This window comes from Hypomesus transpacificus, chromosome 19 (assembly GCF_021917145.1).
Source record: "Hypomesus transpacificus isolate Combined female chromosome 19, fHypTra1, whole genome shotgun sequence".
NCBI lineage: Eukaryota > Metazoa > Chordata > Actinopteri > Osmeriformes > Osmeridae > Hypomesus > Hypomesus transpacificus.
The window spans coordinates 10893103-10907321 of NC_061078.1; the positions used below are offsets into that span (position 1 = coordinate 10893103).

The 14219-nt window shown below is 49.2% G+C and overlaps 1 protein-coding gene across 4 annotated transcripts; it reads right to left on the reverse strand.

The window, feature by feature from the left end:
- Positions 1-15: 15 nt before the first annotated feature.
- Positions 16-11909, reverse strand: tp53bp1 (tumor protein p53 binding protein, 1). 4 transcript variants are annotated; one of them, XM_047041996.1, is made up of 28 exons: positions 11827-11909; positions 11265-11484; positions 10844-10931; positions 10635-10719; positions 10480-10547; positions 10213-10333; positions 9949-10118; positions 9592-9718; positions 9429-9511; positions 9140-9327; positions 7740-9054; positions 7541-7636; positions 7106-7303; positions 6806-6872; positions 6308-6406; positions 5103-5382; positions 4919-4987; positions 4680-4832; positions 4336-4568; positions 3751-3921; positions 3113-3510; positions 2801-2992; positions 2382-2576; positions 1536-1718; positions 1188-1282; positions 833-1029; positions 546-682; positions 16-350 (listed from the first exon to the last, which is right to left on the reverse strand). In XM_047041996.1, exons 2-28 carry the CDS (start codon positions 11460-11462, stop codon positions 160-162), a joined length of 5397 nt encoding a protein of 1798 aa, XP_046897952.1. In that variant the 5' UTR covers positions 11463-11484; positions 11827-11909; the 3' UTR covers positions 16-159. The 4 variants fall into 4 exon arrangements, with proteins under 4 accessions (XP_046897952.1, XP_046897953.1, XP_046897951.1 ...); XM_047041997.1 differs by having other exon boundaries at positions 11822-11894; XM_047041995.1 differs by having other exon boundaries at positions 11809-11892.
- Positions 11910-14219: the final 2310 nt, after the last annotated feature.

The window sequence follows — 14219 nt, forward strand, 5'->3', positions numbered from 1 at the left end:
TGAGACAGTCACAAGTGTTTTTCACTGAAACAACTGGCACGGTTTAATAATTTCGTAAAAACAAACAGGTTAAAACTATTTACAGTACAGGCATGCAAGTTGACTGATATAGAACATTAAACATGGTTGACTGTGTGGATGCTGGACGTGTGGAATGGATTAGGACGAGGGCGTGTAGTCATGATGATATTGAGGGTTGCTATGGTAACCCAAGTGCTCGCCACAGATGACACTGTGGATCAGCCACTCAGGAGACACTAACGGAAGATTCTGTGATGTCACATTCTCCAGGACCAATGGCGGGCAGGCACGGTCTGTGATGACCACATCAAACTTGCCCTCAGGAATGTCTGAAACATCACAGACACACGGGGTCAGCTAACCAAACACACACGTTGTGATGCGGGTTTATCTTGCAGTATACGTCACTGAATATAAGTTAACCATCCATGGCAATGACTCAATAATTGCCCCTATTCAGGCTTATAACAGAGCACTGGACTTTGACGTCATTCGTCATTATTAATTGTAACATGGATGCATACCTGAGCTGTCCTTGTCTGACTGGTACTGTCTCACAGAGGCAGCTCCCATCAGGCTCAGCAGCTGAGCCCACAGCTCCACAGGCTCCTCAAACACCAGCAGGACCCGCAGGGTCTTGAACGGGCTGCTGCGGGGATGCCTGATCCAAAACATGGGAGAAAAGAAATATACCCTCACCAAAATGATTCCAAACATCTAGAAGCATCCTTTACATCCCAAAGCAAACCTTCTAACACAGAGTATGTAGCCTCAAGGAGCTGGGACGGTGGGACCAATCAGCCTTCCTCACCATTCCACTATGGAGTTGTCAGGCCCCATGCCTGCAGGTAGCAGGTAGTTCCTGTAGTTGAGCAGCTTGTTGTCCTTGCAGCAGTCTCTCACCCACATGTGGGACACACACGGCACCCCGCTGGCCACACACTGCAAGTACTTCCTGGTGCGGCAGTGCTGGTCAGCAACCAGCAGGCTCTGATAGGCTGCTTTGCACTATGGGGAAGGAGTCACAGAGGTAAGGGGGGGGGCGAGGGGCAGCTGGATCTCTATATTTAGGCATCTCAGCCGCAGCTAAATCGGTTGATATTCCCAGGTGTAACTCGAGGCGACACTGCTGGGTGAGGCTGGATGTGGTGTGCCAGTGCTCTCACCTGTTCCTCATTGAAGTCCAGGAGGATGAAGCCTCCACCAGCCAGCAGCTGGGTCTCAGTGTAGCCTTTGTTGTATGGAGCTGTTTGAACACACTCTAAAGAAGAGGAAAACATGAACCTTACTGTCATAGCATCAGAACATACACCTTATGGACCAGATTCCCAGACAGGGATTAAGCCTCCTCCTAAAGTAAGAGAAAGATTATATTAAGATCTCCATTGAAACCCCTTTTAGTCTAGAACAAGGCTTAATCCATGTCTGGGAAACTGGGCCTAAATGTGACACATTTATGTTAATCCTTAGTCAACAAATGTGTATCATTCTACATAGGGTCATCTCCGACTCACCCTCCTCGCTGACAAGCTGGTTGGTGAGGCGGTCTGTCTCAGATGATGCGGTCAGCATGAAGGCGAAGCCCATGAAGAGGGTGGGGCTCTGGGGCAGCGGGCCGTGGGTCCCCTCCAGGTCCTCTGGTTCGCGAGGGAGGTCTGTCCCACTACCAGAGGTGTTACACACACCCGGTCGCTGGCCTGGGCAGACACACACACACACACACACACACAAGGGCAGATGGATGAAGAAAGAGTTCAAAAGGGCATTGAGATACCATGACTCATGATTCCCATCACCACTGAACAACTGTAACGGAGGAGAGTAAGTCGAGACACAACTAAGTTTAGGAACCTGTGAGAAAGATGAGACACCTTAAGCTCCCTGTGCTCAAATGAATGGCCCAACACCAAGGCAGCTGAGAGCTTATTACCATAGTTACCAACTCAGCCTCACACAGGGAGAGCGCGGGCAGCAGGAGGTGATGGACGAGTCAGGGATGTCACACATGTTTTAATGGGACGTTGTACAAACTCATACACTGTTACAATTTTATTAGTGACTTCTTGTCATGCCACATAGATTAGTTTCATATAAAAGTGTCATATAAAATGTCATAATGTAATCAATAAAAGTGACATTCAAGAAAAGGTTTAGGTAAAATACATTTTAAAATCATACTTTTCAGCAATTCATAGTAAACACATTAAAATGACTTGATTAACATGCATAAAATAACATTCTTATCCATAGTGGTGGAAACGTTCTGATCCACGCAGTGTGGTTGGACCGGGCTAGCCTGGGGACGGTCCAGCCAGCTGTCTCTGGGTTAGGTTAAGGAGGGGACAAACAGGTCTTCATACCCCCTCTGGCTCCTCCTCCTCTGGCCCCTCCCCCTCTGCGGCCTCTCTTTGCGGGGGTCCTCTCCTCCTCAGAGCCAATCAGCTTCCTCTTCCCAGAGGGCCCGGGGGTCCGGGGGCTGGCGCTGGCGCTCCGGCTGGGGGTTCCCTGGTCTCCAGTGTTGCCCCTGCGCCTCCTCTTGCCCTCCACCAGGTTGTCTGTGGAGAACAGCAGTGTGGGCCCGTCACATGATGGAACCATGGATCATTCACCATTAGTTTGACGGCTATTACTTTTTGTATTTACTTTCATGCTTTACCTCAGTTATTACACTTTTTTTTTTTTATCCACACTTTACTGAGGATCCCTTAGGTCTTATACGTGGTCTGGGATGCCCAAGCCCTAACCTGCCCCCCTGTCCACCAGAGCATAGGAGTCTTACCCAGGCTGATGTCGGAGGCCTTGGCTAGGGGTGCGGAGGGTTCGTAGGGGCCCAGGCCGTACTGCTCCCTCAGGCTGTTGCCTTGCTCCAGGGACAGGATCACAGCACTCCTGCTGTGCCACTGCCTCTTGCCCTCACTCTCCACGCTGTAGTAAAACTCCTTACCCTCTGTCTTATGACCCTTCACCAGACCTACACACACACACACAACAATAAGAACATGTTTACCAGGCAAGGAAAGGCAACATAATGACATCAATGCCTTGTAAATGTTCTAGAACATTTCTAGTCCGTATCCTCTCCTTCGCTCACCTATGCTGAAGTACTCATCTTCCAGCAAGGCTGTGACCTCCGTTTCCACGGGGATGGGGTCACAGAGCAGGATGTCCTTGCCCGACACCTCGCACTCGTAGCTGTCGTCAAACAGCAGACGGAAGCGGCCCTCCCCGTAGTCCTTGGTGATGCGGCCCGAGTAGAAGTATCCATTGGAGGACCACTTGGCCACCACCCGCAGCCCCACGAAGCTGCTCCCCACCTGGGAGCCCTCCTCTGGGGAGGAGCTGAGGGAGGTGGAGAAGCTGGCCCCCTCGGGCTGGACAGGGCTGTCCGGGACCCGCGGAACACCCCGGCGGGTGTAGGGATCATCCTCAGGGGAGGACAAGGACTGGCCTCGGGATCCTCCACGCTGGGCCGCAGCAGTGCCACCTCCCCTGGGACAGCCAGGGAACAGGGAACAGGTGAGGTGACCAGAGCAGAGAAGTGCTGAGTCACAGTGAGAGGTTTAGTACGGAAAGTAAAAAGAAAAGGTTAGGGAAAGTGTAGGTGTGGCAGTGTGGGGGGGTCGGAGGAGTTGGTCGTTTGATGGTAATGATTGTGTCATGGGGTTGAACCTCTACATATCTAACCCTCGACAGCCCCCGATCGTGGCCGGGCCCCGAGGCAGGACTCACCTGGACAGGGCTGAGCGGGACGGAGGCCGGCCCCTCCTCGCCCGTCCTCTGGAGGTCTGTGGGATGGAGGCCCGAGACCCCAGGGATCCATGACCTCCGCCCTCTTTAACCTCTGACCTTGCCATTTGACCCCTGTGACCCCTCTGGTGCTGCCCACTCCCCCTCCTGGGGCTGCAGACACACAGGGTTATGGTAACTAGACACTGAAGTGTCTGTCCATAGATCCAGAGTTTCAAACTCGTATATATCGGAGTCTGACTCACTGCATAGTTAGGTAACCTAACTGAGGTTTTAAGAAGAGGTTTGTGAGACAAAAGGAAAAAGGCGAAGACTGATGCAATATCTGTAAACATTTCAGCTGCCAGTTTTAAGACAATTTGAGTTTTTGTTCTCTTTTCCTTTGAAATTGATGGTGTTTAAGGATGCTTACAGGTATGCAGGAGGAAGAGTTTGAAAACAAGAGATCTGACAGGCAGGGTATCAAAGAGCCTGTCAGCGTAGTCAGTACAACATTTATTCAGTTTGGCAGGAACAGAACAAGGCCCTGTCTGGTAGACCGGGAGGTGGGCAGAGGGAGGGTGGTACCTGGCCGTCTTGGCCCCTCTGAAGGGGGGCATGATGAAGTCTGGTCTCCGCGCTGGCGGGGGGCCGGTGAGGCTGCTGCTGCTGGTGCCCACAGAGCTGTGCTGCAGGCTGGACGCCTTGGAGGACAGAGAGCTGACATCGGCCAGGTCCCCCGAGGTCAGGGAGCTCACCGTGCGACACGGAGAGGGTACACTGTCCACCTCACGGCTGTCCACCACGGGCTCCTCACACTCCTGAGCAACACAAACACACACACACACATTAAAACCACAGTACATCTCGCAGACCTCTTTCCTTTGATTGGCTCTCTACAAGCTCAGTGAACAGATCTGATAGGCCCACACCTCGGTGACCTTGCGGTCGACTTCCCTCCCATCCTCGTAGTAAACGTCCGTTATGGTGCGTGTGACGGTCGTTCGCACTTCCTGGATGGTCCGGATGTGTCTGCGATGGGCGGGACCAGCAGCTGGTCTGTGGAGCGGAGTCTCTGGCTCGCCCTGTGAAACAGAAGTGGGGGCGTTAACCCTCGTAGGCGAGAGCGTTCTATTGGGGCTCCAATGGGTGTTTGAGTCCAGGTGTTTACCCTGCCTGTTGGGGATCGAGGACCAGAGCATTCAAAGCTAGTCTGCTGGGAAAAGGCCTTCTGATGTGACTAGAAGAGAGAGAGAGAGATGGAGAGAGAGATGGAGAAAGATTAAGATGATGCCAAATGACAGTCCATGGATACATGATGAAGACAACAGTCCAGTCCAGAGTGGAATTGTTACCTTGCTGGGACTGGGGGTGGTGGGGTTATCAACGCTCGTCTGCTGGGACACGGCCCTCTGTCTGGCTGTGGGTCTGGTTGGGGTGGATGGTTCGGGGGTCTTGGACGGCTCTCTCTCCCCCGCTGTGGAGCCAGTCTGTGGGCCGGGCTGAGCAGCACGGCCCGGTGTGGAGGGTTCTGCTGGAGGCGATAGTGTGCTGGAGGGGGGCTCAGACTGGCTGCTGAGGAGGCTGTGGCTCTGGGAGATCCTGCCCTGGCGGGGGGACCCAAACAGTGGCCCTCTGTGGAGACCAAGAGACAGAGAGAGACAGAGAGAGAGAGAGAGAGAGAGAGAGAGAGAGAGAGAGAGAGAGAGAGAGAGAGAGAGAGAGAGAGACAGAGAGAGAGAGAGAGAGAGAGAGAGAGAGAGAGAGAGAGAGAGAGAGGAAAAAGGAAAGAATATCAATTAAGTATTATACTCTTCGTATTATATTATCTAAGTAATATACTTAAGAGTTTTATAAAATCACCATGACTCCTTTGAACTGTGACAATGGTCCTACAATGTTAATTAATTGTGTTCTAACGACATATCAGCAACAGACCGTGTGTGTGTGTGTGTGGAGGGGGTTACTAACGCGGTGATCCAGCCACCTTGAGAGACCTTGCCCTAGCGTCAGGAGGACGGAGCCAGATCGGCTCTCTCAGGAGGCATGGAGGATACCCAAAATAGCAGCAGCACCACACCTCCAGCTATAAAAAGTAGGTCAACTGCTCTCTTCTCTTTCCTCCTCTTCCTGTACACACTGGCCCACCCTGTCAAAAGGCTGCAGGACAGCCCCAGTTCTACTTATAGACGTATCAAACAGGAATGTGTCATTAGTACTTCCCTGTCAAATCAAAGGGCAAAGACTTAACGGAGGTGTAAACTCAACATGAAATGTAGGTGGTGTGATATTTTCTTACATGAAATTGCCACCAATAAACAACAGGGTTGATGCTTTAGAATTGAGATATTATGTGCACTGTTTGGCTTTACTCGACAGCAGGGGGAGCTATTGTTGTTGAGAATTTGTTCTAACCATGTTTATCATCCCGAATGGCGCTACACCTTGGGGATCCTGGGCAGGGGCAAAGATCTCGGGGACAAAAACACATGCTGGTGTGTATCTGTATGTTTATGAAGAATGGCTTCACATAAACGTGTGTGTGTGAGTAGACGTGTACCTGACAGGTGTTCCCGGGCCGCTGGGCTGGGCCTCATCATCAGCTTCCTGTCTGTGGGCCTCACTGACCAGACTGAACACTGAAGGACTGGACAGACAGCTGGACAAGACAGAAAGACTCACATGAGGACCAGCTACACTCCCCGTATCCCTTGACAACCCTACAGTACCACAAAACCAGCTTCCTGAAAGCATTAATCATAAAATGGAACAAATGATTGAACCTTTTGTACATGTGCACAAAGCTTTACCCCTGCCTACCTGCCTGCTGGACCTAACAGATAGCCCTACTCCCAGACCTACTGGATGTCAACACATGTAACTTGTCACTGAATTACTCAATGTTTCTAGATCAAATTAAAACATATGATTCAGTATGACCTATTTTGTATTTGGAACAAAGCTCTCTGACACAGTGAGAATGAACAGTGACAAAAGAGTGCTGGGGTAAGCATGAATCTTAAAGAAGATAAGCGTTAAAAAAGACCAAAGCAGATACCTGGTTACAGCCTTGGCAACTGTGGTAACCTTGGAGACAGAGCTTTCCTCATCTGACAGCGGGGGTTCTGGGAGTGAAAAGAGATCAAACTGTGATTTTGATGAAAACCAAAGTGGTTTTGATAAATGGTTTATAGCCATAAGTTGGGCACAGCAAACTACAAATTTCCCAAAGCTAATTCTATATATAGCACTGAACATTTCTCATTTATGCTGCCATGCTGGCATACTTGTGATAGAGCGCAAATTAAGCATGAATTTGTCCCAGTAGTTATTTCTATAAGCAATCATAATCGCCTACTTTGTAGGCTGAATCGTTCCAAATCAGAGCTGCCCTCCTCCACAGGGGTCACCAGCTTCATCCGCAAACTCAGTTTCCCATCCTCCCCTCCGGCTGTGTCCTCCCCGCTCTCCCCCGCTGTGATGTCACTGGTCGCCATTGCCGTCTCCGCGGAAATGTCGCCGGCCACCGCCGACTTCTTGGGGAAGGAAGTCATCTCTGAAAAACGACAACAGGCCAACCTCGATTCAGCACAGCTTTGAGTTGAGAGAGTGGAAGAGGTAGAGGAGATAGGAAGGGTGGATGAGAGGAGGAGGAGTGGTGGATGAGAATGTGAGTGCTTGTGGGTGAGAGGGGTGTGGGTGGTTGGGTGAATGGATCTCAGACAGTGTGGTATGCTGGTTATGGAGGAGAGTCGAGCAGATACGCATCCTCCTAAGAGGGAGGACGGCCTACCGTTCGGAGTGCTGTGTCTGAACAGAGGGGGCGTGGCACTGACAACTGTGCCTATCAGTTCGCCTTCTTTAGGCAGAGTGAAGTGGAAAGGAATATCTGCAAAAGAAACATATTCCATGACCATCTAACTACAGTTTCTACACAAACAACGAGCCATACTTTCAGCAGATGGGATTAATCTCATCTTCAAACCTCTTACCTCCAGAGCTGTCACTGAGGCTCTTGTCTCGCAGTGCGTCTAGCTCTCGAGGCCCTACTCTGTCAGCCTGGGAGACCTTATTAAGGGCCGGCTGGGAGTCCCCCAGCTTGGACTGAGACCCAGTGCCATTGGTGGAAACGGCACCGCGGCTCCGCATTGGTTGAGGAGGGCTCCGGAAAGACGGCGACATCACTTCCTTCTCGAGAAGTTGCGAGCTCCGCTCGCTCTCCTCCAGGACGATGACGCAGCTGTCCTCCCTTCCCGCGCTCCCCTCCCCCTCCTCTTCCCCCTCCTCCTCCTCCATGGGCTCAGGGGACAACACCTGGCTCTGGGAGAGCGCCAGACACAGCCCGGAGCTCTCCTGCTTCCTGCCCTCCTCCTCCATCCCATCTTCAGCCTCACTCCCCTCTTTCTCAGCCACCATGGTCTTCTCCTCCTGACTGGCAGAGCCACCTCCACGCTTTTGTGAGAAGCGCGGGTTCGCTGTGACGGGGTCTCCGAGTCTCTGGGGAGGCTGGCTGCTCGGCCCTCCTCCTAGATTCTTGGACGGCGATTGGTCCTTCTGTGTGCCAAAACGAGAGGTCTGGGAGAATACAGACTGGGAGAGGGACTGGGAGGGTAAACCACAGGGTGCACTGTTAGAGGAGGAGGGAGTCTCCTGGACACAGCTGCTAGCAGACAGGTCCACCGTCTCCAGCTTCTGTTGAGATGAGGACACTTTGGCTGAGGAGCCCTCAGGCTGACTCTGGGAGACGCCCGTTTTGGGCACATTAACACTTACATTCACATTGTCAACATTCGGCGTCTGCTTGTGCGTGTCAGACTTCTGGGAAGAAATACATTCCTCTGTCCTGGCACGCTCACTAGGGGTCTTCAGTGAGTCAGGCACGCGGGGAACTTTAGGCAGAACATCAGCGGTAGTTTTCAGCAGTACTGAGGAGATTCCATTACAGCCAGTCTTCTGGCTTCTCTGTGATGTCACAGCATCACTAGTGTCAGTGCCCAGCAGCATGTCCAGCTCTTCTATCTGGGTGGCCTGGCTGTCGTCCTCCACCCTACTCCCTCCGGCCTGCCCTGGGGCCAGGACACAGCTCTCAGTGTTTACAGACAACTCCAGCTGGAAGGACTCAGTCACTGACTGGTCACAGCTAAGGGGTTTAGGCTGGACGGTGGTGGAAACTATGTTGGATGGGCCCGATTCAGTTGGACGCTTTCTGTCATTGGACAGTGATGAAGATAATGTCACCTCCTTCTTGTGGGCTTCGTGTGGAGACATGCTACCAGCCTCCAGGCTCTGGGTTGGCACAAATACATCCTTTAAAAAGGTCAGAAATTAAATGATAGGTGTTATACAGTAAACCAAGGAATATTGAGGTGAAGGATGTGTTGATGATACATACATGTGAGAACTCAGGCTGGCTGGGCAGAGAGAGAGGCTTTTCCAAAACAAACACAGGGGTATTCTGGGATACTGGAGTGGACGCTGATGGGTGTGTCTTCGGAACAAGGTCCATCTCCATTGGCTCATCGTCCTTCCGTCCCGATTGGTCATCAGGAGGCAGAGAAGTATCCATGGGTTCGTCTGCACCTGAGACCAGGAAATGCAACCGTTCAGATATATGAACAAGCACTCAAAATATGATCGTTTAAATTATACAAAGAAATTATCCCAAAATTGTGTCAAGTCACCTTGTTCCGTTGGTGAGTTGGGGACGATAAAAGGAGTTTGGCTCAAATGATCCTGGGTGGGTGCCACAAAGTCAACGGAATTCCTGTAAGAAACCAGGGAGGTGGTTATGAATGTGTAACAGAATCAATCCCTAGAAGTCGGATGTGAGTGTAAGAGTCTTACTGTGAGAGGCTCTCGTTCACGAGGGTGCCCTGCCCAGAAAGATGCAGCAGCCTCAGGGAGTGGGCTGGGGTCAGGGTGGGCCGTCCCTGGTTCTCCAGCTCTGACACTGTACTGTCCACACCTGTGCCTGAGGGAGAGAGAACCACACTGTGTCACAACACTTAAAGCCTGAGTAACACTAGAACCAAGTAGAAAGTCAGTTTGAGTCATTTGGGCTCAGTTTGAATCGCTAAAGAAAACGTTATCCATCGCCCCTCACTCACAAAACAACTGACAAAATGAGTGGCCAAAAGGAATTCTGCATTTTGGAGAAATGAAAGCTAGGCCTTATGGTGGCCCGCTCGAGGGATCCAGCACCTGTCTTCTCAGCATCAAACAGGTCCTCCTGGGAGGACAGCAGCTCGGGGTCCTGGCTGTCTCTGTCGGCGCTGGCCTGCGGGCCCTGGGAGTGAAGCAGAGCATGGACGCTCAGCTCTCTGGCCGCCCTGCCCTGGGGCTCAGACGAGCTGCTGGAGCTCACCTCAGACCTGGGGGAGGAACCACACACACTGCTGGAACCTTCGACGTGACAGGTCCAGTTAAGAAGTGTGCATCTGACGGGGCGGGCCCAGGGTCGCAAACCTCTTTGATTTGCTCTCTGTCTGAGCAGCAGGAGCTATATCTTCCTCCTGGCTGTTCCTACTCTCACCACGAAGGCCCTGGCTCTCGGAAAGCTCCAGCATACCAAACTGGGAAGTCCCTCCTAAAACACATACATATCAAAAGGTTGTGTAAGGAAATGTGTCTAATGCAATAGTCTAGTGCTGATGGGGGGAAAAACATACTGTCACTCACATTTGAATGAATGCGAGTGACATCTAGAGTCTGTGCAGAAATAAACCTCCTTACCTTCAGACTGGACACAGTGTGTGGTAGAGTCTACACCAGAGTCCATGCTCACGTATCCTTCTGTACACCTGCATTTAGGAAACAAAGGTTGAGTACATAGCAGGCTTTATCAGAAAAACAGACCTCACACTGTTGAATTCTGAAGCCTCACACACCTCTTCCTGTTAGGGAGAGAACAGACTTCTAGGACTTGACTTTCCTCCTGAAGAGACGAACTGGTCTCGTTGTTCTCCAAGATGGCTGACGTAACACACAATACAAAAGGACTCAGCAGGGTAATAAATGTTCAGCATGGAATCTCCTGCATCATTATGTAGTTGGGCTCTCTGCCTGAGTTAAGTAAGGGTCCTGCAGACACACTCACCTGGCCCGGGTGGATGGCTGCTCTGGGGTGCCTCCGATTGGCTGTCGGTTTGAGAGCTTCTACTTCCTGCGGGGGAGGATATCAGTTCCTGCAGAATACATGACTGGGGTCATTTCATGGGCAATGCTGATGTGGTTTATGAGAAATGTGCACATCCTTGCATCGTCAGGTATAATCAGGCACAGAAATACATTTACACTGTACTCCTACAGCCTCTGTATGCAGGAAGCTATGACCAGACCTTTGTGGCGCAGAAGTACTTTCCCTCTGAGCTGCTGGCCCAAGCCCTGCGCTGGCTGTCCCTACGCTCCTGTTTGCGACACACTGATGTTGCCGACATACGATCAATTATAGACAATTTTATAATAACATAGACTAAATCCGACCAGTGTTGTGTTAAATCATCAAATTACATGTTTACCAGCACCGGGCTGTGTGAGGTCGGCTGCAAACTGGAGAGGCGTCGTGCTAGCAAGGCTCGGTAGCTGCTGTCGGGATCGTCCTCCAAGGCCGCACTGTCCGGCTGGGAGTCCTCTACAATCAGACAAGGGATCTCTGGCTGGGGCAGACTCGACTCCAGGTCACTTCCGCTCGGATCCATGAGGCAAGGAAAGGACATTAAAGCCCAGAGGATAGGTAGTCTGGTGCGACAAAAACAATAGAAAGCAGGCTGAAGTTAATATAAACAGCTTACCAGCGTTATAACCTTAGTTAAGTAATCACTGCATTTATCACTTGAAATTGCTCTTTTTCGTCCCCATCCCGCAAACATGTTTGATCAAGGCATGATGCCGCATTTGATCACAACAACAGAGGTACTGTACGGTTAAGGTAGCTAGCTGTAGCTAGCTGCAAGGATAACGTTGGCTGAACTTGTGGTTGGGAATACAAATCCAGTATTCAGGAATAAAAGGATCCAGTTTGTATGCACTGTTTCACAAAGAAAAGTACAAGTATTGGCTCACTTGCTATAAATACCTTACATTTCCACAGCATGCCCATAAAGTCCATTGCCTAAACCCCTGCTTTAGCTTCGCGGGAAAAGTAAGGAAGGACTACTGTGATTGGTACCGAGCCACAACGAACCGCCTCTCTCTGGATGTGCGCATGCGTCATGTGCAATTTTTTATGGCTCTGGTTATAGGTAACAGACTCAAAAATGAATAGAATGCAAGTAACTGTAGTCAACTAAATTAAGCGTATTTATCAAGAAACTACTTAAAAATCAGTTTCTGGAACTACTCACCAACATTGAAAACTCAAATAACATAAATGGAACACGTGGCTACTTGAGTGAGCTGAACAGGCTTACAACAGTAACAGTTAGAAACTCATCATTTCTTCCAAGTGTGTCGATTATTGAACAGTCCATTATGAAAATAGCCTACTATCAAGAAAATGCATTAGTCAACAGTCCTTAAAATATGCGGCCGTAGAATTACTCCGTGAGAGCATCCTCTCTCATCCTTTCCATTTACGATGCAATGAGTGGGTTATTCGATACAAGAAAGAGACACTTAATTTTCTGTAGCAGCATCATTCATACAATAGGCCCAATGGCTCTGGCGAACCACACACCTTCATCTGTTTCTATGGAAACGGTCTTTCACTCACAAGCATTAGTGATAATCACTATAAACGACCGAGGAAACTGACTCAGCCCTAAGGCTTCAAGTAGCCTATACTCGATGTAAACTGCATCATCAAGTCCACTAAGCCCTTCACAAAAACATCGAAATTACTTTTACCAAAAGCAATAACCTTTCAGAAAATATAGACTTTCTGCAATGTCATAAATCATAGCCTAGTTCCTCATTGTCACCTCGTTTAATATCGCTTTTGATGTGAACAAAAAGTAATAGCCTAACCCCAGTCAATAGGCCTACATGTAGGCCACACAAACGCGTCACACCTAGAGGCTGTGCGTGTTTTGATGCAGCCATAAGTTTAAACAGCGGTGCAAGATACACCTAGCTCTTCATTTGTGGATCATTTGTGGATGTTGCAATCTTCGGGCACCACGTTGCACAAGGTAGTCTGTATGTTGAAAGTAAACAGGTATTATAGCACAAATAAAAGCAATATTGATAGTTAGCCAAAAAAATAATTGACAAGAAACCCGAAGAGTGCTAAGAGGAGCCGCGTCATCTAAGCAGAGACACCCAAAATAAAAAATGCGCAGTAACAATACCACGGATCTGGTCAGACCTCGCTATCCCGAATCTGCCCTTGAACACATGGTCAGTCATGGCAATGACATACAACATCGTTTTTCTGAAATAGCCATTAGGAATATAGAAACTGCATTTACCTTAGAAGTTCTCTTGTTGCAAGCAGAATCCCTTTCTCTGTGATAACGATGTATGCGCTCTCTCTCTCTCTCTCTCTCTCTCTCTCTCTCTCTCTCTCTCTCTCTCTCTCTCTCTCTCTCTCTCTCTCTCTCCCTCTCTCCCTCTCTCACAAACACACACATACACACCTTGTTTATGAAAGAAATAGAGAGTATGACACTGCTTTTGGGTAATGAGTTATAATGCAGTTTGAAGAAATCTTAAACTGCTTTGAATGATTCAATAAAATACATGAATACGTTATTTACTAAATTAATCGGTTTTTTTTCATGCCATTTCATGTTAAAACAATTATTGCTGCCATTCCTGTTGCATGCAATAATGCATACAATAAATATTTTGCATTACTGCTGTGGAACGTATGCTGATTATTCAATTACATGCCTAACCTTAAACTAACTTCACACTTACTAACGGAATTTCAGTTCGGAGGAAAAATAGCACGATTCAATTTTCAACAAGTAGGCCTAAAATAACTATACAGTGATTTTTGAGAGATTTTTTTATAGAAATGTAAAAAAAAACGAAAAACTGCCTTATATTGTCATTCATCTATGAGGTACTAAAATGCAATTTTGTTCATAAAAGTAAGGATTTTGTTTCTGGAATTCAAACCCGTCATGTACAGATTTTGTCCAGTAGATGGCAATAGATGCTTTTCATCTCTGGCACGTTGTCATGATCCTTTGTGTAACACAGTGGAGTTGGAGATTGCTGACTCATTGGAGGCTGCATGCCCTGTGCTGTCAAAGAGATTTGCACTGGAGCAGGCAGGTGCTGTATTAACATCCCTGGCCATCAATCAGAGCTATAGGGGATGTCACAGAGCCGCCACACACAGCCACACCCGGCCCTCACATCATAAAACCTCTCCAGCGCTCTCTTTATCTGGGTGTGGTTTAGACAGGGACTTGAATGATGCCAATCCACATTTCTCAAAAAGTCTTGCTGCCTTCTGGACACACTGTATGACACATCAGCCTATAGGTCATATGTTTTGCGTATTAAAGTTAATGTGTTCACTT